Genomic DNA, 26940 nt, shown 5'->3' with positions numbered 1-26940 from the left:
CAACTTCAGTTTACAAAATTGGGGGTGCTGATTTGCTAGGTATGCAAAACCAAACTTTTTAATTGCAACACACACACTATGGTTTGACTGTCTCACATAAGAAAAAAAGATGCATCAGTTGTTCTAACAAGAATTATTATGAGTTATTATTCATAAACATATGGTTTACAAAATATAAGAATAAAAAACTCTTGGTTGATGAAAACCTTGTAAAGTCATAGTTACAGCTTGGATTAAAGCAAGTAAAGTAAGCACAAATCCTAATAATAAGATCAGTAAGAGAAAAATGAAGAACTATACAATAATTTTTTTAAGTTTCTAAGAACACAACTGAAGAAAATTGATTTCACAGCCAATGTGTAAATGTCTCACTGTGGTTTCGCCAAACCAATAACGCCACAGGATAAACGAGCACCAGCATGACCAGTTGTTAAACTGTCAGAATGGCCTCCTTTACCTAGATCATCTTCATCTTTGTGAACAACAATAGCACGTCCAATGATACTGTTTATTCCATGCAGTGGTATCTGGTTATCTGTGATGTTTACAATGGCTACACCATCTGAGCCAGCCTCAATATTGCCAAGATCACCTGAATGTCTGTTTTCATCTCCAGGTGCACCATGTTCTTTACCAGCTGGATTGAAATGTCCTCCTGTACTTCCACATCCAGTGGAATAATCACCAAATTCATGTACGTGAAAACCATGCTTCCCAGGAGCTAGGCCAGTTATTGTTCCATTGACAGTGGTTGGTCCATCACCTGTTTGTTCAAAGGTAATGGTACCTTTCACCTCACCTTCCAAGACACATTTTGCTAATTTGGACATATTGCAGATAAAACACCTAGAAAAATAAATAATTAATTCAGCAAAAAATAAACAAATATTTTTTCTTGAAGCTTACCAACCACTTAAAAGAAATCGCTTTTGTATGAAAGAGCTTGGAAGTTAAGAAACAATGATAATCATACATCTAAATATCGACACTTTTAGCCCTGGGATTTTCATCCCTCATTTAAACAGAGAAAAGTGAATGTTTGCAACAAATTTCGATCAATCTAAACTCCCATTTGACCAGAAATGTCCACCCTTTCTCTTAGGTTGTAATTAAAAAACTATGGCATCACATATATAATCAAAAAATGACGTCAGTAAAAAATAAAAACGCAACAATTAAAAAAGGATATAAATTGAGAAACAAAATGTCATAAAATCTTTTTTTTGCAGAATATTAGGACCAAAAATTTTGGTCATAAATAAGCTCTTGTGAGAACAAATTCCCTTAAGGCATATAAATAGAACAGATTACAAAAACTTAACACTACTTCTTTAAGGATACATCTGAAATTTAGTCCTTGCCAATCTTTTGAAAAATAAAACTAGTTCTAGTACTTGAGTAGTCACACACACAACAACCAATTTACGGAAGAGGTGAAAAACACCCAAAAGCTGAAGGTCTGACAGATCTCTTCGCAAAAATAAAAAAAGGGTTAACATTTCTGTAAATAAGCTTAAATGTTAAATTTAAAGACTAAAGAGATAAATCCTATACATGCCTTATTAAAGTCAACACTCTTTGGAAAACCTTCATGATGTCATTCAAAATTTAGTAGAAGTTCAAAATCTTAAGAACCAATGATGATTTTGTAAAACAGTAAAACAATTCCCAAGCTCTTTCCACCTTGTTGATTAGTGGGTGGTAAGCTTCAAAGCCTATAAGAGCTTTGCTAATTAAAAAATATGACATCAATGAAATGCTCTGAAACAATTGGTGGTACTAGCTGCTCTCCCATAAAAACTTGCTTGTTGCTATTTTTTGTATTAACTTGGACATAATAGTTGTCAAAAGTTATTAATGTTGTTATTCTTTAAGTAGAACTGCTTTTTTAGTCAGCTCACCTTACCTTATCCAGCATCCAGGACAAATCCCGGTCCAGGATCACACCCATGAAAATAGGTGGGAAAGAAATACCTAATGTAGTACAGTCTAAAGCAGAGCTATCCAGCCTTCCCTATTTTTAATCTTTTTCATAATTAAAAATAAAAATTTTCATTTTCAAACCCTAAAAAAAAACCCATGTGGATATTATCTAAGCAGACACCCTTTTCATGAGAATATGATGTGATTCATAATTTGAAGTTCTGAACATAGAATAAATTTTAGTATACTTAAATTATTTATCTATTAGTGCCTTTTATTGCCAAAATAATAGATTATCCTATACAAAATTTCCCTTCACTTAGGCAAAAAAATTCAGATTTGTGCTTTTAGATGATTATTTATGCTGATAATAATGACGCCAAATGAGGCAATCCATCAACAAGCAACAGCAACCACAGGAGATCCACAATAATGATACACCAATGATTATATATCTTATATGTATTATAATTTAAAAGAAAAGTTTTTAATATAACATGGAGTTTTTAAATATGTCTATCAATGTATGAAAAAGGTCAACCAAACATTAGTACAGTGAGATTGAACATTATTACGCTCTGGACAATATTAGATAAGATACTGTTAATAGTTGTACAACTAGCAAAATTAAAGGGGGGCTTCCACAACAAAAACACTTTTTTATATCGTAGGTAATGTTGAACTAATACAGAATAGTCTAGTTCAGCTGATGTGAGAAAAATGTAAACAAACTGACGTATGCCTGCATAAAGCAAACATGATCGTTTAGGGTTTTCACTGAATTAATCCAACCCATGTTTTTGTGTTTGTTCAAGCGTGCATTTTTCTATTCTTTTTCGAATAAACATGATTTATAGTTCAGAAGTGACAGTTAAAAACATTTTTCTGCACTGAAATAAGATTGTGCGAAGTTGAACTTTTAAAAATTTGAAATGATTGTTACTTGGATTGCTGTGTAAGTTGTCAGATTCCTACCTCGTTCCCAGGGCATGTTGTCTTGTTTTCATATCTATAGACATTAGTACAAACCTTTCGTTTATTTGCTGTGACGAGTTTATAAAACTAAAGCAACCCCAGGTCCACTTTTAATACAGACAGTTAAAATAGGGTACAGCAGAACATTGTAAGATTTTAAAAACAGTCAGGTAAAATAAGGTACAATTAACCAAAATTAAGATATGACTGGGTTCTATTAAGGAAGAAACAATTTATAATTCTTAAAAAAGATCAAGAAAAACAAAATTAAGCCAGGTACGGCTAGCTAAAATAAGGTATGAATGGACAATATCAAGTTACGGCTGGGTTCCTATTGTACAGTACTGGAAAAATGTTGTTTAACATCACGCTTCATGTATCACGACGGTATTCTCGATCCGCGATAGAAGTTTTTTTACTTTCAAATTGTATCGAGAGGGCTTTGCAATGCATCTGTCTCGATATCATTCTTGAAGCTATCGAGGCCATTAACACTTTCTTATAATAGAACTATTTTAAAAACACGGGTGTATTTGACAATGATTTCGGATGTTTAAATGTAATTATACTTCCTTTGTGTTATATTTTTTTAAGTTATGCATAACAATCTAGGGTATACAGCTAGCGTTAATCTTTCATTTTTAGATCACAATTTAAAAATTTAAGAACTAAGAACGGCGATAGAAAAGCTTCATTAGATCGCATTTTAAAAATCTAAGAACGGAATACGTCAATAGAGAAGTTTTTTATATCGCATTTTAAAAGTTTAAGAATGAAAAGCAGCGATAGAAATGCTTTTTTAGATCGCGTTTTAAAAAATGTTAAAAAAGTAATGCGCTAGAATTAAAATTTCAAAATCCGCTCACATTGTGCGCTCTAAATGTTAAACAACCTTTTTATATTTGTATAAGAAACAATTTAAAATGCTAAAAATTAAAGTTAGGTTTCCTATTTGAATTCAGCATCAAAATTTATGGAAACATGCAAGTTTTGCCGTAATACATGGAATCACAGTCCCGATATTTACTTGCATGCGCATCTAATTGATTACGTAATGCTCGATGCGCGAGCAGAAATGGAGGTAAAATCGTAAACAAACCAAGCAGACACATTACCTCCATTTCTGCGCGCGCAGGAAAAACATGGCACAATGATTCAGTGTATTGAAGTTCGTCAGTCGTACTTAATATCTCGTTTGGGAAATCACTTTCGCACCCTCTTCCCCATTAGGTTTCTCCGACATTATTTGTATTTTGCAGGGTCGGTTCATAAACGAAAATTCAGTGTCAGAACAAATTTACTACTTCCCTAAAGTATTTATCATCTTAAAAAGACGTGTTGTTAGGCCATAAGCTAAATAGATGGATTTCAGTGTGGTGTTATTTGTTTACTTTTCAGCGGTAAGCTCTTTGGATCTGGCATTTGTGAGGCAGGAAAAAAGATGCTAGGATTTGGTGAATAGAGGTCTTTTCCTGTGGATTTCTTCTCACGGAAAACACCATTGAGATATGATTTATATATTTGGATTTGCCTTCGCATAAAGAAATGGACTGATAATTACATTGTTTCACCTAGCACCCGATCTTTTTTCCTGCCACACAAATACCAAAGCCGAAAAACCTTACCACTGAAAATGTAAATAACGGATTTCATCTATTAATTTGTGACATTATTTTATACATGTAGCTAGATGCACAGGAGCCTGTTACACAAATAAATCTGTTGGTAAAATAAGCAAGTGTTACTTTTCAAGGAAACTGAAAAATATATACAGACCATGGGAGTGCAGACAAAAGTTATACATTCAGAGAAGTGTTCAGTGCAAAAAATTATAGAAGAGAAAGTGCTTTTAAATTGGATTGGAAGAGAAGTGAGCTAAGAAAATAGCCACAAAACAAACCGAAAGTCAAATTTATGTAGCAAGGTCTTCAACACTACATATTTTCAGCAACAGTGCTCCTACTCATGAATGATATGCTTCTTTTCAGTAAAATTTAAAAAAGAATCCGTACCTAGCTGTTGTGTCGGACGAAGAGAAAATCCTATGTGTGAATGGCGTGTACTATATTTGGATTACACTATAAATACAAAATGAAAATGCGGCAAATAATAGGAAAATAGCACTCCGTCCTTATTTTGTAGAAAGTTGTACCAAAACATAAAACCGTAGCGTAGGAGCGCCGGGATCACAGGACCCAAAATATATGTAAACATTTTAAAATCATAAAATATGGTAGACTTAAATGCAATGTGTCTGTGTGTTTTGTTCGATTCATCTTTCGGGTTATAGTTTTCTTTATTCATATTTTTCAGCCAGTTTAACTCTTATTTAGAACCAAAGGTCAAAATTAAACTATATATACTCAATAAAAATACTCTACGTCCAATCCAACTGTAAATATTTTTTGTGCATATAGCTAGACGTTTTTAAATTTTTACATTTTCCTGGCTCCAACAACAACTGCGTTACAGGCAGAAAGATGCGGGAGCTTGCGCTAAAGAGAGGTCTTTTCAGCTAACTTCTTTCTACGAAACAGTTGTTGAGGCTTTAAACTATTATCAAGTTTAGATGGATAACTTCTGATTGACATAGCTATATTCATAAGTGTTGTAATATGATACCTTGTGGTTGTGTGACAAAAATAGACTGAAAAGGGACTCACTAAAGTGTGGTTTCAAAAATTTGCATTGAAAGAGAATATATTGCCTAACTAAATATTGTGTTATTTTATTACTATTTTATTTTATATACTAGATGTAAAACTTTAAATAATATACTTTTAAAGTTTTTTTAGATTATCAATTTAAAACTGTTTACTTTAAAATGGAAATAACAAAGTTGTTCAAGGCTTGTGTCAAAGCTGCTAAATTAAAAAATAAAGAAGCTAGTAATATTCTTCCAAAGTCCAGAAAGAACCAAAATGGAGAGAAATCGTTTCATTGTAAAGCAACAGATTTGGTAAGGAAGTGTGCCTTATTAACTACACTTGTTGCAACAAACAATCCACACTCAGGACTCTTAACATTAGTTAAAGCTTGGTTTTAAATGAAATCTGTAATTGCTGTGTAGTTGTATCTTAACAGTGATCTCTTCCATTTCTCACCACAACATTTGTTTTGCAACATCTTTTATGTTGCTCTGTTAAATACAGTATGTGTTTCCATGAAATTCGTAACCTTGACTGTTGTTGGGTTAGGAATTTTTTTTATCTAATATGTCATTATATTAGTATGTTATTTGCATTATCAAAGTTGTTTAGTCTTTTGAAAAACCACAGAAATGTCTAGGAAGGAAAGAGCTTTTTTCTTTTCCCATTTATTTTTAAAAAACTCTTGTTATTAAAAATAAGGTAAGGGTTAACAATTTTTTAATCAAAAGTAAAGACTTTAATATTTTAGGTGATATTAACAATTTTGTCAATTCCAACAATCATCATCATTGTCATCATCATAGTCATTCTTGACTGAAAATGTCCCTTTTTCATGCCAGCATTAGTTAGGCAGGGTAAATCAATGACTTTTCAATCTGATCTATAGACTGTTTCATCTAAACTTTGATTCCTCTGCACCAATTCTGTTCTTATTACCTTCTCCAAGAATTTCTCCATCTACCTCTGAGCTTAGCCACAGAAACTATATTAAGCCTCTACACTTTCTAACCATTCTTTTTTACTGTTGTATTATCCTCTTAGGTTCTTTTAAAGGAAATTAATTGTTTTGTCTGATTAGTTGCTGAGATACAGACAAGATTAAAAATGGTAAATGCATATTACTCTGTAGTTTTCCAAGCTAATTAATACCCCAACTTGATACTGTAACTTTATTTGTGTGCTGTTAAATACTGTTTCTATATTATGTATATATGCAATACAAATTTTCATATTGTTTTCTGTCAAATTTATGAATAGAATTACATGTTTTAGGTCAGGAATATCACCAAGCTTCGTGAATTTCTTTTGAGTCATCAGCTTGAATATATTGGAGAATTTAGGTAGGTCATTTTAATTACAAAGTTTAACGGAATAAAAATATCTGTTCTATTAGCACTTTAAATGAAGGTTTTTAAGCTTTATTTTTCTAGGGAAAGATTACACTTAACTAACACGTTTCTTACATACTTAATTTCTCAATGCTTATACTGGTATATCATAGCAAAGCGTAGCAATTTTAAATTAATAGTAAAAAATGTTGATGCTAGATCATCAGGGGCGGATCCAGACTTTTTCAAGACTTAGTCAAGACTGAGTCTTGAATTTAGCAGCTGGGGGCTAAATTTTAAGCTTTGCGGGTACAAAAATCGCCGAAAAATTGTCTTCCGATTTATCTAGTTATTAATAAAATTGACCAAAAGAAACGCTAAGCTATAACAAAATCTCCTAAGAACATCTTTTATAAGAATCAAATCTCCGTCTTACACGTCTTATTTTAAATAGATAAAACCACTAAAATTAACAGGGATTAACTACAATAAAGTGAGACAATTGTGAATATATTTCATTATTTATAAACTCCTGCTGTTTCTGCCAATATCAGGCTTCATCAGCATGACTAGGTGAATCAAATGATCACACCAGCCATGGACAGCAAAATAAAACACAATAATAACAAAAACAATAAGAATATGGAAAGATCAGGATAATGAAAATGAAATATACATAAATGTGATATGATACAAACACACCTCAACCCATGTATTTGTTCAGATATATTTGTTTATTTATAGGGCTAAACTCAAGTTTCGTTTGAACTTTAAAAGAAGAATTAAGAAGGGCTTTTTACTGCTTTTTGCATGCTGAAATAGGAAAATGCAACTTTCAGTTAAGAAAGTTGCAACCTGGAAAAAGGGGAACGTAATGATTTGGCTTGAAGTCTACACCAGACTACACCTACAACAATATCTTCATAACAAAATAAAATTTTTAACTGATCTTCATCAGGTAAAATAGATGGGTGTGGCGATATACACTGTGTAAAGAAAGTTGTAACAAACTGTAACAAACCGAATTGTGGGTAAAATGTGTTAATTTTTCTCTTTATTACTGTTGACAAGGCAAGTATTGATAGAAAAGGAAACCATGTCTTGGGGCTACAGTTGTTAATTGCTTCTGCTTTAACTGCCTCCTCAGGAGAAAGAGTCATATCACAAACCATATGGGAAAGGGAAAATCTGAATAAACTTTTCTCAGATATAAAAATATTTGCCTTTTGGTTTTTAAAAGCAAATTGAAAACAAGTATGATTGGAATAAAAGGAAGGATGCAAGAAAAGTTCTATGGATGTCAAGATTCTCAAAACATCAACAAGAGAATTATCACCTATACCTATACCAACGATGCTGAGCTGTATAGACAGTCTCCTGATGGATTGGATCTAAAAATAATATATTTTACCATGACCTTTTACTCAACAAACTTTGTTTCTTAATAGTCATTCGAAGAGTTGTTTATTTTCATCACCAACCTTACTTATCCAGATGTCAAGTTCTTGCTTCTAATAACAACACAAATATTAATTGAGAAAGAATTCCTCCGCAATGCTGAAAATTCTGTTCAAAGCTCATATTACAAAAACAATACACCTTTATGATAATTCAATTGTACATGCGTTCCTACGGCTCTCCATTGTTTTACAATATCGGAAAAAAGGAGGTAAAACTCGTGTTTTTATGAGAGTTTGTTAGAGACGAAAGCGTGTTTTCTCCAGCTTTTTAACTTCCGTCGTATCAATTTCTTTAAAATTTTCAGAAAACGTTAATAATAATAAGATACAACTTATGTGTACTTTTCATTAAAAACAAAACGTGGCAAGAAAAGTTATCACGAAAAAACGTGTTTTCTCCTTAATAAACTCTTATAAAAGTGTAATGTTTACCTCTTCTGATTGCAAAATAAGCTACGATGGAGTGTTATTTTTTCCGAATTATCGTAAAGGTGTATTAGCCCTAGCTATTAGCTAATTAAATCTTTTTGTATTTGGTTTTAATAGTCTGTTGTATAAAGCTCTCCCCAACTAGCTTTTCGTAGCAGATATACTGAAAACCTTTAAATAAATGCAAGGTGTGTTGGAGAGTAAAAAACATACTTCTCACCTTAAAGCAATAATTCCTTTATCTTCACACCTCGCCTCAGATGGAAGGTATATATCTGGACCTAAATTCCGATGAAGACTTTTACCAACCAAGGGATAAATATCCCCAGACAACAAAAATGCTCGAGAATAAACACTTTCTAAAAGTTCTTTTTGCATTTTACGAACAGATTCAAAATTATCACACTTTAAATCAGTAAGCACCCGCGCCAACATATCTGCTGCGGCCATAATCAATAATAGTACGGAAAGAATCCAAGTCAAAAGGCGTGAGTCTTTGACTAATCCTGACGGATGGGAGTTAAAACTATAGCCTAACAGGTTATCAGTAACCACGCAGTACGGAACCTAAATTTCCTTTGGCGGCTGCGGGCCACATATTGTTGGACTACGCATAGAGTGTGAAAATTACGTCACGATTTTGACGTCACAGGCCCCTTAGGTGAGATGGGGAGGGTTGCGGGCCATAGCTATTTGATTTTTGACTGACTGAGTGACTGATTAGTCAAAATGAATCAGTCAAAATCTGTAAGCTATAATTTGAAACCCTCTCAGTCTATATGGTAGCGACGTCACAACTTTGACGTCAACATCGCTATAGGCGAATTGGAGAGGGCTGTGAACCATGGCTTTTCGCCGTAAAAAAATTACAATTTTTAACGCCCTCCTCCGTTTGCAACGCCTGGATCGTCGACATCTTCGCTTGGCTAACATTTTTCGTCAAATTTACACTTAGTCACGCGACTTATCTGACTAACCCTGGATCCGCACCTGATCATTCTTTAATATCATTGGTGAAAAAATATTTTGACTTCACACCTGTTTTTTTTGTGGTGTTCAATTGTAGAAGATACCTAGTAGTTAGTAGTAACTGTAATAAAATTTATTATTAAAAGTGTTAAAATAAGAGAAATTAAATTCCTTGTAATAAATCCTATCAAGTTGGTGACCATGGATATATAATAATTTTTTTATCCTATATTTGAGATAAAAAATATACATATAAATATATAAATATATTATTTAAAAAAAACTCTTTAACAAAAGAGAAGTTGTTTCAAAAAATATAGGGTATTTATACCAAGAAATAAAAATTTCTGTTATAGATCTGACTTTTAAAGTAATTTTTGGTTTCATATTTTTTAGTCATCTTATATCAATATCATCAAAACTTAGCAGTGAAGAACGAGACCAGATTGATGCTGATGCACAAACTTACATAAAATCATGCTCAAATTCAATTTTTGCGTTAAAAAATGAAGGTTTGTGTTTGAAGTTTATAACAACATTGTTTTGCAATCAGAAAAATAAAATCTAATGAACATCATGTGAGAAATTCGCATAAATGGGTGGCATATAGTTGGAAAGAGAACAGAATGTTTTTCTTATGTACTAATGTTTCCAGGCAAAAATAGTCTCGCAACAAATTTACCCTCAAGGTATGACTTATTAATCGGTTGGTACGCACTTGTACAATTTACCATTTATTTTATTTTTTTTAAATGCAAAATCCCTAAACGCAAAAATGAACTTTTAGTATTAATGACATATTTTATCTATAACTAATCAAATATGAAGAAATTCGTACAATCTTCCATATTATAACACTTTAAACAATTAACAAGTTCGAAAAAAATACATATGATATATAAACAGCATTATTGTTCTTTAGTAAATCAAATTTCATCAGAATCACAATTGAAGAGTCACTGTGTGGCAGTAATTGAATTGTTAGAGTTGTATTTAAAAGGTATCCTTATGTAATATCAATTATTTCATCATTATTGTAGTCTTGATTTAAAATTATGTGCAATTTGTTTTATAATAAAAGCAATTGTTTATGTAGACTTCTTTACACAGTAGGTCACCCTACATTTTTTAAATAAGTAACATCGGATAGTAATGTCCAACTTTTGGTTGTATTCATAGATGTATGTAAACTGTACAGCCAGCAGAGAGCATATCGCGTAAAGCAGACGTTGGACCGAAAGAGAATGTAAGTAATATACACCAGGTGAATCCTCCCCACTACCTCCTTTAAAAGACCTTTTAATGCCAATCGGTTCGATCTTTGTGAAATATCCCTGGATCAGCCTTTTAACACTTATGACAGTTGTTGATTTTTGATGACTAATGCGTAAATGATTTTTGTTTCATCATTAGGTCTCGGTTAAAACCAGTAAGGAGGAAGATAGAAAAGAAAGATTCTGCTGTAGAAACAAAACGAACAGAAACAATTAAAAAAGTTGATCACAAAAATAAAAGTAATTTAATTTAATTTTTCTTTCCTTAAATTTAATTTTAAATATTCACCTAGTTTAAAAATTCCTAACTTCAAGATGCTCATATTTCGGTGTTGTTGCTGTGTGTATGTTTCGTCCAAGAGTAGCACGACGAACAAGCATTGAGCAAAGATTATTTTTTATAATATACTTGGTGATGATGATAACCTTAAGAGAAGAAATGAACGCGAAATGTGTATACAGTGACTCTCTGTACCCCAAACTCACAGGGACCAGAAACATTGTCCGAATAAGTTGAAGATAGGAAGTTCTTCGTGTTTGAGATAAAGAAATTGCATTATTTTTGCCTCCCATGTGCAAACTTTACTTTTGCTTTTTTAAAACTAAGAAAAACAATTGCAGTGTTTTAATTTACCATATTTTGTTGGATATTTAGTCGTGATTTTGTGGTAAAACTAATTTTAAGCTTAGACTTATAAACAAGGATATTGTTATCCTAATTTACCGATTCGCATTCTCATTTTTTTCATTTGTAATTCTTGAAACTCTTTGAGTTCTGTTTCCCAATTTTTGATTCTGCAGACTACTGGGACCAAGGCAGGAGACCTGTTGGCGAGATCCAAAATCAACGAAAAACGACGATTTTTAAATTGTACCAGTTCCGGGTTTAATATATATTAAAAAATACTTTGTATATTTTTACCAAAAAATGTATTGCTTTCTCCGTGATTTCTTCTTGTTGACTTTCATTGTCTTTAATTAATTTACCATGTATTATCTAGAGAAAAGCAATCCAGTGAACTCTGCATCAAAAAGAGAAACCTCTACACAGCAGGCATTGTTGTTAAATGAAGAAAAGAAGAAAGAAGAATTCAACTTTACACCTGAAGAAACTCAAATGGTAAGCTGAATTACGCATGCGCTATAATTTCTCATCCTGTGCAAAAATACGAGAGATTGTGACTATTTTTTTTCTTGTATTATAAGTTTGAAGAAGAGAACGAACAGCTGTACGAAGAAATGAATCATGTTGATAAAGAAATTAAGTGAGTATTGCATGAACATACTTGTTTTTGTTTTCTTTTGAGAACTCTTTCTTCTTTCTGGAAAATGAAATCTGCGAAAATCTTTTCATTTTTGATATTTTTTACTTTTTTTTTTGCAGAAATATAGAAGGAAAAGTTATCGAAATTGGTCAACTTCAAGAAATATTTCAAGAGAAAGTTTTAGCACAGGTATATCCTGTTACTAGCCGAGCCTGTGTATATCATAGCAGAAAATGTTCCGATAACCAAGTATATATATTTGTCTTCTTTAGTCAACTCAGATTGAAAATCTTCACGAAACAGCTGTATCAACGACTGAAAACGTAAAAGAAGGAAACGAACAAATACGAGAGGTATTTGCCCATCTTCTTCTGCGCATGTGTTAGTTATGTAGTTTATTTTTCTTTAATCCGATTGGTTTTCATTTAGGCCATCAAAAACAGCGCCACATTTCGTGTCTGGATTCTGTTCTTTTTGGTTATGTGCACGTTTTCTCTTCTGTTTCTTGATTGGTACAATGTCTGACGAATCGAACGATTGTATCATTTTGATTGGTCTGCTTTTGGATATTTTATCAAGATAACTATATGCAATATGTAAATAAAGAATGGATTATCTTACCATCAAATTTGATTCCAAATATGTATGATGTTTCTTATCTTTATAAATAATTTAATGAAAAAAGCTTTCGCTTTGTTTATGCTCTAATTTATTTAAGGTTTCTTCCTTAAAAGTACTTTAAAGAAAGTTTCGCGGTTTTGGAGGCCTTTCCGCGAAATTTTCCAAAACGTGTTGTTTTTCCCGCGAATTTTTTTGTAAATTTAGTTTCCAGTTAAGGCTTTTGATGTTATTTGTATTTAACTACTCAGTAAAAGCAAAAAACATCATTGTCTTTATTTTTTTAATTAGCTGACGTTGAGAAAAAAGGCTTATAAACTATAACAAAAGTGATGCAGAAGCAAAACTATAATTTTTGTAATTTTTGTCAACGAGAAGATTGCGAAGACATTATAATCATAGACTAAGAATATTATATAGTATTTTTTTTGTGATAAAATAATTGTTTTATTTTGTTTTTTAATACTTCAGTATCATTCCGCGAAAGTTTTTTCCCGCGAAATGCAACATTTTCGCGGTTCTTCCGAACTGCGAAACTTTCTTCCAGCGAAAGTTTCTTCCTTTAAAGTAACCTTTTCCCCTTTTTCATAGAAACAATTTTGGAATTGAGGATTGTGTTTTCGGGAGAATCAAACCTGATAGAATCCAATTCAACTTTTTATTATGACGAAAATCGCGACCAATCGAGTTCGAGTATTGATGACGATCGTCGTAAAAATCGTCCCGTGGAGATTCGCCTTTATGAAATAAATTCCTGCGAAATTTTAAAATGTGCTCTATTTTTAAAATACACGGGTCCCGCAAACATAAAGTTACTGTAATCGTATCATATAAATTTGATAGGAAACTTTTTCAAGAGGGCGCTTAAAATTATCCGGTTGACAGGTAATTTTTGCACTCGCGACAAGAGTTGAATGAATCTGAAAACACTTTTGACACGATCAAATTCGCGACCATCGTCACATAATATACATAATCTAGACATAAATATATTCAACAATTTAGTAAATTTAACATATATACATAAAAAAATAAGAAGCTATTTATTACGCTAACCTTGAAAGCATACTAATACCACGACATAATGTCATGATGTATAATATGTTGTAGTATAGCTCATATTTTAAATATTTTTAAAAAAGAATTTGAATGTATTATTTCGATCTCTTCGTGTTGCTTTGCAAGCGCGCCGTAGCGCTCATTGTTCTCACGCGACTTGGTGGCGCAGTGCGCACAATAACAGGTTGCACGTCACCAGGAATGACGCTTGGACCAGCGTTGCGACTTGATGGACACCAGGGCCTAAAAACAAGTAATCAGAGCTCAGGCTAAAGTGCACATCATATCACAAGCGGCAAATATGTGGTTTTTCCAGATTCTTTAACACAAATACATTTTTAGCATGTGAATCAGAAGGAATCGCACCAACCTCTGTACCAGTGCACTTGTTGGTCGCGATTTTGATTTTGCACGCTTTTCTTTCCAACTTTCGTAGACTCTGTTAGCTTGTTGTTTTCGGTCTAATTTCTCAAGCTCTGCCTCCATAACAGCTTCGTTTTCCTTCTTCTTCGCTCTTTTCTTCTCCTTTAATACTTCATCCTTTTTAGATTTCCTGTGAATTCAGAAAAGATAATTCAAAGAACTGCAAAAAAGGACGATTATTGCTGGAAACAGAAATAAACTGAATTTTCATCAGTTGGTGCAGCAAAACAAGGCTAAAGAAATATCGTCAAATACGTGTCGAACAAGGTATAGAAAAACATACCAATTATCAAACGTTTTCTGCGCATCCGCTGAACGCTCAACTTTATCTCCAAATTCTTTCTTCTTCCTTTCTTTTTCTGTTTTTAGCTTATTTCTGTTTTGCTCCTAAAAATACGCATTTTGATTGGTAACAAAATAATTGCTTTCGTTGAATTGCTAGGAGCGCGGCCACACTTGTTAAGATAAAAACTGAAACTTAATGCTAACACGGGTTAATTCCGTGAGAAGGTAGAAATTGTTGAGTAATTCCCATCTTTATTACTCATGGAAACATTAAGTTACAAAACGACACAATTCCCTACAATAGATGGAAATCAATTTGGTGCAAAAAATTACTGGTTCTACAAAGCCTTCTAGTTTGTTCAGGGTAGCCACGCCTTCTTAAAACTCTCAATTTTAGTTAATTGTAAAACTATATCAAAAAATACATAAAATTCTACATGGGTACAACAAAAATTTCATTCATGACATTAAAAATCTCAAATTATTCTCAATTTCTGTCAACAAGTATGAAAATCTCCTTATATATCCTCGATTTTATTTTATAAAAATACCGTCATTTCCAAGTAAAGGCTGAAGATTCTCATCAAACTCATCAAATGAGACTCTATCATAGCAGCGGCAACCCTGATGTTAAAATATTTCCCGAAGCAACAGATCAGAAATTCATATAGGTGAATATTTATCATAGCACATCCGTATTTCATTCTCAACAGAGAATGCTTCACCCCGATCAGACCTCTGAGCATGACGGGCGAGTATAATGCGTGTAAGTAAGCGGATCGAATCCCGCTCACTGCTTGGCAGTATGTTAGTGATGAACAAAGTAGTTCTTCTTCAATATGAGTTCAGAAATTATTTGCACCATATTAGAAGTAACTAACCTTTAACATTTGGTCTTTTTGCTCTTTCCACGATTCGAAAAATTTCTTTGCGTCTTGTTTACGTTGTTGTTGTTCTTCTAATTTCTCTTTTTCAGTACTTTTTATTGTTTTCTCAGTATCTTTTTTTGATTTCAACATTTCAATTTTTTTCTCGTTCCAAGCATCATAAGATTTTTGAGCCTGAAAAAAATGTGATGTAATTAGAAATTAGTTAGTAGATAATAGGTTATCTGACATACCACTGTTAAAATAATCGATCACAAAGATATAGTAGGTGCACAAAACCCCTCAAAGCTTCCTTACATAACTTTCTTAAGTCAATATAATTTACACGTTTTTTTTTAAAGCAATTGAAATTCTAAAATAAGGCTTAAAGATGCTCATAAAAAGTACTTTTTTAAATATTTATTGGAATATGCTTATGAAAAACACACGATCATAAACATAAAGCATTTAAATTTTACACATCAGTAATTACAACTTAAATCTCACTGGTTATATCATACTGGTTAATTCTGACATAAAGAATAAAAAAAACCCCTCACAAAACAAAACACACAAAAAGTTCATATTATTTTGTTGGACTTCACATAATGTTAAAAAAATGAACAAATTTAAGCTTTTAGATGCTTATACATGCCGTGCTTATAAAATAAAACATGTAATGCTTTTCAACACGCACAATCTTTCACACGACTGAAAGTCTTGTGACAGAGCGATCGCTTCCAACCCGATCGATTCATGTCTTATACTAACGAAAGTGTAATGAAATCCACCCTTTTCATTTAGCTTTCGTTGATAACAGTATTATTAGGAACTGAAGAGGCTAACTTAGGTAAATAATACAAATAGTATTAGTGACTCTGAGTTCTCGCCCAGCCCTCTGTTACTATAGAAAGACCAGAAAACCCAGAAGTTTAATGGTCCTGTAAAAATTGAATTTTTTTAAAATATATACCAAAAGTTTTCTTTCCCGTTCTTTGTTTTCATTTTCTTCTTCTTCTTCCTTTTTCTTTCTTCCGGATGATTTTCGAACAATTTGATCCGATGATTTTTTTCTTTGCAGCCAATCATAGTATATCTGCTCACGCAGTGCAACTGAGTCCAAATTCTGCACTTCGGTTGTATCACTTCCGGGAGATTGCAGTCGCGGTGAAGCCGGTTTGATGTTACTGTGGAAGAAGAAGGTTACTTAACAACATGATCACAATAAGTCGTTTAATAGCTTGCTAGGTCACAATTTTAAAGGAGGGCAAAAAGATTCAAATTTTAAAATTTAGGAGATTTGGTGGTCAGAATTAAGAAGAAAAAAGTAAGAACTGTTTGAAACCATAAGAAATACTACTTGAAAAGACAAAAAAAGTTTTAAGAAAAATTATATTTGGTCCAAATGTTAGGTTATTTAGGAGATTTTAGGATGGTTCTCGCCCTGTCAAAATTTTTACACTCAGCTTCTTTCGCATTATAATTTTCTGTTAAAGTTTTGTTCAGTTATTTTGGTTATGAAAGTTTCTTGGGTAAATTTCTCTCGTCACAACGAATATCTCTCGTATTCGAGTAAATATTTTCATAATGGTCAAACTTACCTTATATTAGTAAAAGATTTTGACTTTTGCCTCAATGAACCAGATAAAGGTCGCCTTTGTATGTCTTGGTTTTTTCTCACAGGTGTCTTTGTGACTGCACTTAAAGGAAGATCAGCTTTCATTGGACCAGATTTTTTAGGACGTTTGCTATCAGTTTCTGTAAAAGGAAAACAAAGCTGAATCAAGTAGATATACTTTAATTGAGGAATTTTCGGCGGGAGAAACTTTTGCAGTTTTACTGATTTAAAATATTTTATAACAATTTTTTGTTAATTTTTTGGTAATTGGCAAATGGAAAACCACTCAACATGTTTTATAATGTCTACTTCAAAGACGTTAACAAAAAATGAGTATTTCATGTTCATAATTCCCTGTATAGTCAGACCTGTATGGTCTCGCGAACACTTTTCGCAACAAATCAAACTAACCTTTTTTGGTATTTGGTTTACGACTTGTTCCTTCATCAGTAGTAGAAGATTCTGCAACAGCAACATTTGGCTTTTTACTTGATCGTGCAGAGTCAAACAATCTATCCACTTGATAATATTCGGGCGTGTTTTGCTTTGCATGATCCAACTCCTTATTTTGAAATCTCCCTTTCGATTTGTCTTCTTCTTTTTCTTTATTCAATTTTCTTTCTTTTCTTTCATCATGGAGCGAAGAAAGAGGTTCAACACTGTTATGAAAATCCCGCGCACTTCTATCTTTTTGCAGTAAATCACTTTTCGCTTCTTTTGGCGCCCTATCATCAAAATGTCTATTCCCAGACCTTCTTAAATCATTTTCCGTTTCTTTCATCGAAAAATCATCTTTTCTGTCTCTGTCGTCAAACCTCTTATATGTATTTTTATCAGGATACAATTCTTGATTTCGATCAAAAGTTTCATCCTGTCGTCTTACACCAATGTCTTGCGTAGTTGATATGTCTTTATTCGATTTTTTGTTGGAATGGGATAAACGCGTATCAAATTTTTCGTTCGATTGCGCTGAAGAGTGATCCACCCTCTCGTTCGGATGTGATAAATTATTATGTCTGTTATTTAGAGAACCTTCATTCATCTTTTCGTTAGGATGCGATAAATCTTTACTTGACCTTTCATGTGCACGTGAAATATGTTTGTTTAGCCTCTCATTAGAGCGGGATAAACTCTTGTCCAGTTCTTCATTTAAACCAGTAAAATTCTTATTACCAAATTTCACAGTCGGTTGGGGGAAGTCTTTGTTTACATTCTCGGTTGAGCGTGACGAGTTTTTGTCGAGTCTTTCACCAGGCGGCAAGGAATTGTTTTCGGGTTTTTTATTTGAGCGTGGAGATTTTGTTTCCAGTCTTTCAGTTGAGCGTGTTGAATTTTTGTCAATTTTTTCGGCTGACCGCGAGAAATGCTTTTCAGGTTTTTCACTCGAATACTTCGAAGGTTTGTCCACTCTTTCATTCAAGTGCGAGCTTTTTTTTAACTCGTTATTATTTGAGCGGAAAAGTTCTTCACTCAGCCTTTCGTTAGAACGCGACATGTTTTTACTCGAGGTTTTTAAATTTTTGTCAAATCTTTCACCCGAGCGCGAGATATCTCTGTCAAGATCACCACTGGAGTTTTCTAGGAATTTACTGTCACCGTTACGATCTAACTCTTTTTTATCCATTCGACTCTTCTCCCCTGTGTTTAGTTGCTTACGTGCGCGTGGCGAATATTTATTTATTTTTTCAGTTGAGCGAGAAAAACTTTGATCCAGGCCTTTTTCAGGAGAGTGTCCAGGCTCGCTATGATTTCCATACACATTTCTTTTCGATCCTTCTCCTGTATGTCGTGACCTTGACGTTGGTTCGTTTGCTTCTTTTTTCTCGCTGCCTCGTTCTTCAAATTTTCGGTTAGAATTGGAAAAATCATCTCTACGTGGTTTTTCTTCTAACCTTTGTCTCACTAAATCGTCCCTTTTTACAGCTTTCTTTTCACTAGAGCTCATCATATTACCATCAAACTTTTCAAATTCTTTACCGTAAGGGCCTCTCTTACTATCCCCGCTCTTTAAGCCTTCTGCACTGTGCTTGTCGAAACGATCGTTAGTCTTTTCTTCCGAGTGACTGCTTTTCATATCAAAACTATCAAATATTTCGTCATGATTATCCTTCTTGTTTTCGAATTTCTTGTTCTCACTATTTTCAAATTTGTTTAGTCTTCCATACTTGTTATCAACAAATTTTGCGTCGAAACTGTTGTCATTTCGCTCTCTTTTCCCGTCAGTTTTATCGAATTTATCATAACGTTCTTTGTATCGACTCGATTTGTCATCGTGTTTATCGTTTATATCGAGTTTAACCTTCATATCGTGTTTTTCGTTCTTGTTATTTCTCAGATAGTCTATTGGATTGCTTTCTATCGTATCGTGTGCATATCGTTTCCCATCATACTCTTTACCTCGTTTGAATTTCATTGCGTCCTCCTGACGTGGTGTTTTAACTCTAGGCTGTGGAATTGGACGATTACCTTTCGCTTCACGGGTTACATTATGTCTAGGCTCTGGAACAGGTTCTAAAAGAAAAACACACAAAAAAAGTCAATTGAATACAAAATTATCTTGATTGGTAAAACTTCCGAAAGGTAAGAAACATTCGAAATAAAAAAGTTCGATCGATAAATATTAAAAGGAGAGAAATGGCGTTTTGATGTTTCACGAATAATAGTTCTCTACAATAACATATTTCAATAGAGCAAAAACGACAGTACAAACGCACACAAAGTTTCTGTAACATTCAAAGATTTCTTTACAAAACCAAACTAATAGGGAGCACAAAATATAACCTCAAAAACATGTCATATTACAACAGTGTTTATACCTTCTGTATATCCAACCATATTGTGAGTTTACAATGGTATACGAGAAGTAAATGTGTTTCAAATCAATCGATAAAATTGTTTTCACTTTTGTAAAATTTAATCCAACAAATAACATACTTAAGAGAATGGAACAACATAAAATTGCTATGAACAACTATGAATCGCGATAGAAAAATTATAACTTTAATTCAAAACATTCTACCACGTACTAAATTATTTAACCCTAAAATATTTTGAAATAAAGAAAAATGGTTACACAATAGAATATCAAATTAGACAGTTTAGATTAAAAATTAGAGCATAGGTTTAGTTTAAAGAAAAAGCTTAGCACAAGGCAACAGGAAACATATTTAACAGATTTAATAAATATCTTTTCACATCATTTTCGAAGTTTAGAGAGTTCTTTTTTACAATTTTTTTACATATCTTATTGAATGTGGCTTACTATCATAATAGATATAATTTAGTTTTATCAACATATAATTTATCGCTTTTAATTTACCAGAAATACTATTTTTCTCACAAAGCAAACCTAAAACAGTAAAAGGTTAGAAACGTAGACATAGATGTCTCTTATAATCCTGCAGACAATGCTTAGTCAGATTTACATCATACATAGTTAAACACAGATGCAATATTAGGCCACCAATAAACTTACTTAAAACAAAATCAAAATCTTAATTTGACTAAAAACTCAAGACCTGGAAAAAGAAGCCCTAACCTCACATTTCAAGCTTCATACTCTCTATGAGACTATTTCGGGTTTTGTTACCATGAATGTAACCATTAAAAGGCTACTGGAAATGAAACAAACATGGTATAGTATATTGCTGCTTAATTTCAGGTTGCAATTCGTTTTTCATATTTCATTATATTGTAGACAGAATGACGAGCATATAATTAAATGTACTACAGTTGAATGTTTTGTAAAATCAAATATTTTTTTTCTAATTATTTTTACATGTTCTGTACCATTATGGCGTTTTGCGTGGTTCTTATTGACGACAGTTAAATATTTTCGATTTTAATTAAGTCAATTTTTAGTAGCTGAAAGCAATAACCATGGAGGAAGAACTAAACTAATTTTTAACAGTTTTAAGATGACAATAGTGTGTATTGTAGAACAATTCTTACCATGTGTTTGATGCTTTTGGTTTAAATCTATGTCTAAAAACGCGTTCAGAAAATTGTCTCTATCATTTATATTTTTCTGACTCGAATCATCATTCGTTTTACTTTTATTTTTTGTCACCACAACATCATTGTCCTCTTCATTGTCAGACAGAGATGTGAAAATATATCTGTGTTTCGATTGCTCCAACTGTTGTTTTGAAGAATATTTGGACATTTTCTCATTGATGACAGGATCAAATTTCTGATAGTTGTTGTTCTCCTCTTTAACTTCACCTTAAACAATCAAATATATCATCTTTACCTGAGTGTTTATTTAAACCCTAAAATTTGTTTGGCATGAAGTGTATTTGGGCCATCTGTCCTGAAGTAACTGTTCCTTAGATGATGTCATAAGGATTCGCATCAGATATATCGAAAAATGGGCCATTTTCCCTTCCTTAATAAATTTTAATTTATCTTGTTTTATAGTATAATTTTTGGCTTTGATTTTTAGCAAACTTGTACGATATATAGCATGGTAGAATTAAATAATACATCATTGTGATCAGAAATGACGTCATTCTAAAGGATCAATATTCCCTTTAAATCTAGTCTGTGTTTTATTCCTTGTGCTCAGAAGCTCCTTGGTGACAACTTTATGGCAAACATGAAATAAGTAAACACTCACATAAACTGATTAATTTTAAAAATTTTAAAAAATTTACCTGAGCGTGATCTGTGTCGCATAACAGCTTCCAGAAGTTCTAATTGAAATGGATCACGAGTTGTAGGATTACATTCATCAACTTCTGTCATGTTAATCTTCTCTCATTGCAATAAAAAATTAATTGTTTAGAACTTCACAAGTACTTTTTGAGGTAAGATTTAAGGTGGCTTGCAACTAAGTTTTTTATACAAAGTCTAAGATTTGAGAACAGTCAAATGTTTCTAATATCCTGAGAGGGCTTAACTTCTGTGCCATAAAAATGCTTTTTAGTAAGTGCTTATAAAGTTTAACTGCACGGCTTAAACAAAATCTTAAAAACTTTTTTGTTTTTTCCTTAGTCTTATTCTAACAAAATGACATACAGCAGCAGCACACTACAAGAACATTGAAACAACTGACAAATATAATGTGTCCAAATATCATGTGAATATACTAAGAACTTTGCTGCAGATTCAATTTGAACATTTTTTAAGTATTTCAGAATTTGTTTTAAAAACACAAAACACACTTTTTAAAATTTTTCTTTTATAAGACTATGGTGACAATGTATACCTAAAATTTAAGCATTATACAAATAGAATTGATTATAATGTATCTTACTCAGAGACTTTGTACAATATTTACCTTATTAAATTTGTAATAAAATATTTTCAGAAAGCTTACTTACATTGTTAGAGAGAAAAACAATATTCATTTTAATTTTTTTGCTGTCTAAATCTGGTTTCCCATACCAGCTGGATATACGTTGGTTTGATGTCAGTCCATGATGACAGTGGAGTTTTCACAACGATGAGGTGGTTAGCCTTACAGAATGTAATGTTTTTGTTGTGTAGTACTAGTTATAGATTCGTTAGCTGTTCTATAGCAGTATGAAAGTCATTGTGCAGGGTAATTGTGCTCCTCAAATTTAGTTTAATTGTGGCCTAAACTGTTTTGTCTTTTTAAATAATAAGCTTTTTTGGTAAAGGTAGGGTTTTGTTTTAGTAATGCCCTATACTAAAATTTGTTTTAAAAATTACAAAAGAGTGTCCAATGCGTGTAAAGCTGTGTTACAAATGTGCTGCATTACAAAGTCGGTTTCTCTCCAGTTGTATAGTATTTATTTGTTTTATTCATGGTGTAGGGGTCTTTATAATGTCTTGTATGTATCTGGTAAGTGGTGGATTAATGATACAATCCAAAAATTATTTGTTAAATAATTCGAGTTGTTTGTATTAGTTTGTTCTACACTTACTACTACACCTACAGGCCATTTCGTAAGATTTTGGGCAGGCGTGCGGTAGATCACACGCCTCATACATTCTGCGCGTGCGATGCCCGTGCTATCAAAAAAAAAAAAATTTACAAAAACATTTCCTTTACCCCTGTACACCGCACAGGGGCTGCTGTTTTAGCGTAAGGAACAAACAAAGTGCAAGTTCCAACAATGTACGGCAAGGAATTTCAACCCATATACGAAGAAGTCGTAAGCAGACTCATTAATTAAACTTTCTTATTACTTGTGGGGCAAACAGATATTTAAATTAAATTAAATTACGGAAAGTCGAATGGCCTCTAATAATAATATTTAATAAACCTTATGTTCGATGAATCAGAAAAATTATTATCTAAAAGAATATTTTGTTATTAAAGAAGTTTTTTTTTCTTATTAGTTATATTACTAGTCGATAAGGCTTGTGGAAAAATCCACTTAGGCAGAAGGACAATGGAAAAATAGGTTGTTTTAGATTTTTTGCTGACGTCAGCAGTGCAATTACAAATTTTTTTTTTAGAAATTTGTATATCTGCTGACTTCATTGTATAGGTCTTGAAACGCTGATCAAGAAAACGTATAGGATTGCGTATTTTTGACAAACGGTTGCAGAGATATTAGGCTTTGAAGGTTTTTTGGTGACGTCATCAACCCGTCCATTCCGAAACGGATTCGGGGACCCAGGTTTGGGAAACGTACCCAAATTGGTCCCAGGTGGTCCCTAGTTAACTACGCAGGAGATGACGTCAGTTATTTCCACCCGTTTCCAAGTTATTTAGCCTTAAATTTAAAAGTGCAATGCAATGGCTTCACTAATCTTAATATACTTTCCTTTGACGTCAATATTGCTTTAACGTCAAAGTTTGGTAATTTACAGAACAAATTTATAGACGATGTTTTATAGACTTTATCAAAGAAATTTTATCCACTTTGCAAAAGTCACAGACAGACAGACAGACAGACAGAACTGGCGTATTATTATATAGATCTTTTAGTTATTTTAACTAAAATAATGCTGAATTTCTTTTAAATTCTCCAAAAGGCGACCTTACAAAGATTAAAATATTGTTGCATTTTTATATAAAATCAATTAAAATATTAGAAAAAATAAAAATAAATCAAAACAACCTTTTACTGTTAAAATCTCTCACCTGGTATTTTGTTATCACATTTGTACCGTTTATAACGCTAACGCAGCTGTCTTCGCATTTCCTTTTAATCGAGAAGTAATTTCCGTTTTATACCTCGTACAAACTTTACACCAAACATAGTTCATTAATACCTTTCCATCTTTTTCCTCTGTCTTCCAAACAAGAATATCTGATTTACCCCAACTTTCAAAAGTTTTTAATTCAACTTTATTTCCTTTCGTTCTTTTTTCAGATATTTTTAAAAAAAACTTATAGCGCTGATATAATCTCCACATTAAACCAAACTGAACAAACAAAATAAAATATCGACGATCCCATCATTAACAATGTCAATGTTTTCATTGGTTCACAAAATTTGAAAGGAAAAAGAAACAAATTCTTCAAAAGATAGTGGCCACACACTAGGTCGTTAGCAACCTATATCTGTTCTGCATAATATACCCCTTGGTCGGCAAAAAGAAAGAATAAAAGCAAATGGTAGCAATTAAATTCACATTATCAACATTTGGTAAAGACTGCTCACGTGCAATCTATTGTAAGTTCAGTAAAAGAATGACCGTTTATTTTTAGAGTTCAGTAAAAGAATGATAGTTTATTTTTAAGGTTTATTTAATAAATTTTCTTTGTTATAAATACAATAACTTTTAATTATGGCAACGTTTTGCGCGTGCAATGAATCGCACACCTAAACAAATCTGCACGTGTGTGGGGGCGTGCGCCTGCGATCGCACGCCTCTCACGAAATGGCCTGCACCCAGATACAACATTCCTTTATATAAAGAGAAAAAAAAGCAAAGCAAAATGTTACAAATAAATACAGTAGTTTCTTGTACATGCAATTCTTAGGGGCCACAGGCAAACAACTTTCAGCAGGACTATTTTCACAAAAGAGGTGTGGTGTGGTCTAAACAATTTTTGAAGGGATGATTTCTTTTACAAAAATATTTTTATCTTACAAACCAATGTCAACAAACATTAAATATAGATAATCACAGTAAACATGAAATATGAATGTACATAAGGGTTTCAGTGTGACATAATGTTTATACTTTGCTTTAAGAACATAGAAATAACATGTCAGCATGTGCACCAGAGTTATCAATAGCTTCCCCCATTTAAATTTATCACAAAAATACACATAAGTCCACCATCAAAAATATGTTATGTTCGGGTCCTGAAGACCCGGCAAGAATAAGTCAGTCGGTCGTTTGGGCGTATTTTTTCCTGGGATTTTTAGATCGGAGCGACTAAATTCGTTCCCAGTGCTATAAAAATATAGCGTCACTCAACATCGTTTGCAGACCCTTTTTTCGCCACCCCACAAACTGTCTGTAACACAAGGAGTACCCTAAAGGAATTAACTTATACGGGAAATGCTAGGGACGAGGTTGGACCCGTATCACAGTATAGATGTCGGTCACATAAAATTATCTTAATTACTAAAACATGGCAGCATGAAATTGCCGCACCAGTGAATTTTTGTAAGACAAATTTTCTCTTCTTTCTGTAAACAATGACTGTAAGTAAATCCTAAATTATATTTGTGAAAAATATGAAATCGTTCAGCTATTTAAGAGTTGTGGTAACTCAAATTTAGTGACCTTATATTGTGTTTGAATTGAAAAAAAAAATTCCGTTTTTTTTCTGACTTACCGACCCAGGTTTTCATTACCAAAAGTGAATCAGTCGGAGGACGCGAACATAACATATTTTTGATGGTGGACTAATAATGACTTACCGCAGGGCACCTATTTGATAATATGAGGGTAATTTGCTATTTCCACCACCAGATAGTATCATTTTGACACTAATTTTGGAAAAAACAATATGTGGTACTGATCACCTACTAGCTGGCTAGCTATAACTGATTCTTAAAAATCAAAACAAATTATTTTTTAGCTAAAGCTTTGTTGATGTCAATCCTCCCTCTCAGATGCATTAATAATATACAATAATACACATAATCCAAAAATATGATAAATAAGGTGGATATATAGCTAACTATCTTTTGGTAGAATAATTAATGACAATGATACAAAGAAGTCATTAGCTAGGGTCATTCTTATTCATCAGGGTGGTATGGATGACTATATTACACACCAAGTATTTTGTGACCTCCACATTTCTAATAATGCAAAGGAAATCATTAAATTCTAGTTAGTTAATTACATCGAAAGCAATCAATAGTCCTTTGCTACCTAGAAAACACTACAAATATTATTTGAAAGGTTCAAAAAAGAATATATTACTTTTGTTACTTGCGCGCATCTGCTCTGCCATTTATTTACATCAAGCAGGGCAGTCTGAATTTCCGCTTTCCTGTGGTTCTTTTACCCCTAGGCTACACATGCTGGAAGTTACGGGACCGGGTGAACCCTTGTTGTTGCCAAGGTCTTCTGACACGTTAAAAAATACAGTTGCCTATGTCAGATTGTTTGAAATTAGAGAATTCTATTGAAATAAACTAAAAAAATTATCATGAAATATTTCGCCCCACAAAAGATGCACTTTGGGGAGAAATCCTTAAAAGGGAGAAATTTTCGCGGTTAGGAGGCCTGCCATTTGTCTTCGCAGTTCTGCTCGTTGAATTTTTTTAAATTAAAAAAAAATATCAATTTTTTTATCTGGCATCGAATTTTTTAAAAGAGCTTTAAATTAATTGATTTGATGTCTCATTCCTTACAATCTTTCTTCACATGACATTTTTCTAGAGTATGTTATGTTACAAAAAAAAACA

At 32.7% G+C, this 26940-nt stretch overlaps 3 protein-coding genes across 7 annotated transcripts in view; 1 reads left to right on the top strand and 2 right to left on the bottom strand.

Annotated features, from left to right (window-relative positions):
* Positions 1 to 118: 118 nt before the first annotated feature.
* On the bottom strand, positions 119 to 5065 carry LOC130644343 (uncharacterized). The gene is made up of 2 exons (XM_057449904.1): positions 4911 to 5065; positions 119 to 846 (listed from the first exon to the last, which is right to left on the bottom strand). Exon 2 carries the CDS (start codon positions 828 to 830, stop codon positions 369 to 371), a length of 462 nt encoding a protein of 153 aa, XP_057305887.1. The 5' UTR covers positions 831 to 846; positions 4911 to 5065; the 3' UTR covers positions 119 to 368.
* A 593-nt stretch (positions 5066 to 5658) lies between these two features.
* Positions 5659 to 14055, top strand: LOC130644339 (syntaxin-18-like). Of its 3 annotated transcripts, XR_008982597.1 has the most exons (12): positions 5659 to 5857; positions 6822 to 6889; positions 10132 to 10247; positions 10658 to 10735; positions 10915 to 10981; positions 11149 to 11249; positions 12011 to 12129; positions 12216 to 12274; positions 12394 to 12463; positions 12547 to 12627; positions 12704 to 12917; positions 13484 to 14055. XR_008982597.1 is itself a non-coding variant. In XM_057449899.1 (11 exons), exons 1-11 carry the CDS (start codon positions 5723 to 5725, stop codon positions 12797 to 12799), a joined length of 990 nt encoding a protein of 329 aa, XP_057305882.1. In that variant the 5' UTR covers positions 5659 to 5722; the 3' UTR covers positions 12800 to 12918. The 3 variants fall into 3 exon arrangements, 2 of the variants coding, with proteins under 2 accessions (XP_057305882.1, XP_057305883.1); XM_057449899.1 differs by lacking the exon at positions 13484 to 14055 and having other exon boundaries at positions 12704 to 12918; XM_057449900.1 differs by lacking the exons at positions 5659 to 5857; positions 13484 to 14055 and adding an exon at positions 5977 to 6656 and having other exon boundaries at positions 12704 to 12918.
* The window catches only part of LOC130644336 (microtubule-associated protein 9-like), a 28078-nt gene continuing 15003 nt past the window's right edge, over positions 13866 to 26940 (bottom strand). Inside the window, exons 2-11 of one of the 3 annotated variants that reach the window (XM_057449892.1) lie at positions 22468 to 23376; positions 21799 to 21895; positions 21095 to 21367; positions 17555 to 19654; positions 17127 to 17283; positions 16499 to 16712; positions 15541 to 15720; positions 14658 to 14761; positions 14322 to 14504; positions 13866 to 14194 (exon numbers count right to left, since the gene is read on the bottom strand). In XM_057449892.1, coding sequence (XP_057305875.1) covers positions 14047 to 14194; positions 14322 to 14504; positions 14658 to 14761; positions 15541 to 15720; positions 16499 to 16712; positions 17127 to 17283; positions 17555 to 19654; positions 21095 to 21367; positions 21799 to 21895; positions 22468 to 22494 — 3483 coding nt within the window. In that variant the 5' untranslated portion in view covers positions 22495 to 23376 and the 3' untranslated portion in view covers positions 13866 to 14046. Of the gene's footprint in view, positions 14195 to 14321; positions 14505 to 14657; positions 14762 to 15540; positions 15721 to 16498; positions 16713 to 17126; positions 17284 to 17554; positions 19655 to 19959; positions 20111 to 21094; positions 21368 to 21798; positions 21896 to 22467; positions 23377 to 24203; positions 25647 to 26940 lie in introns of those variants that run through there. The other 2 variants (XM_057449893.1, XM_057449894.1) reach the window with 2 other exon arrangements.

Source organism: Hydractinia symbiolongicarpus, chromosome 5 (genome assembly GCF_029227915.1).
Source record: "Hydractinia symbiolongicarpus strain clone_291-10 chromosome 5, HSymV2.1, whole genome shotgun sequence".
Classification (NCBI taxonomy): Eukaryota; Metazoa; Cnidaria; class Hydrozoa; order Anthoathecata; family Hydractiniidae; genus Hydractinia; species Hydractinia symbiolongicarpus.
The sequence above is the reverse complement of the archived record's forward strand: the minus strand, read 5'-3'. Positions and strand labels throughout refer to the sequence as shown.

Coding starts and splice junctions, on each gene's coding strand:
- LOC130644339 (XM_057449899.1), top strand. CDS start 5,723: ATGGAAATAACAAAGTTGTTCAAGGCTTGTGTCAAAGCTGCTAAATTA. Junction 5,858..6,821: donor ATTGTAAAGCAACAGATTTG/GTAAGGAAGTGT, acceptor TACATGTTTTAG/GTCAGGAATATCACCAAGCT. Junction 12,464..12,546: donor AAGAGAAAGTTTTAGCACAG/GTATATCCTGTT, acceptor TGTCTTCTTTAG/TCAACTCAGATTGAAAATCT.
- LOC130644343 (XM_057449904.1), bottom strand. CDS start 830: ATGTCCAAATTAGCAAAATGTGTCTTGGAAGGTGAGGTGAAAGGTACC.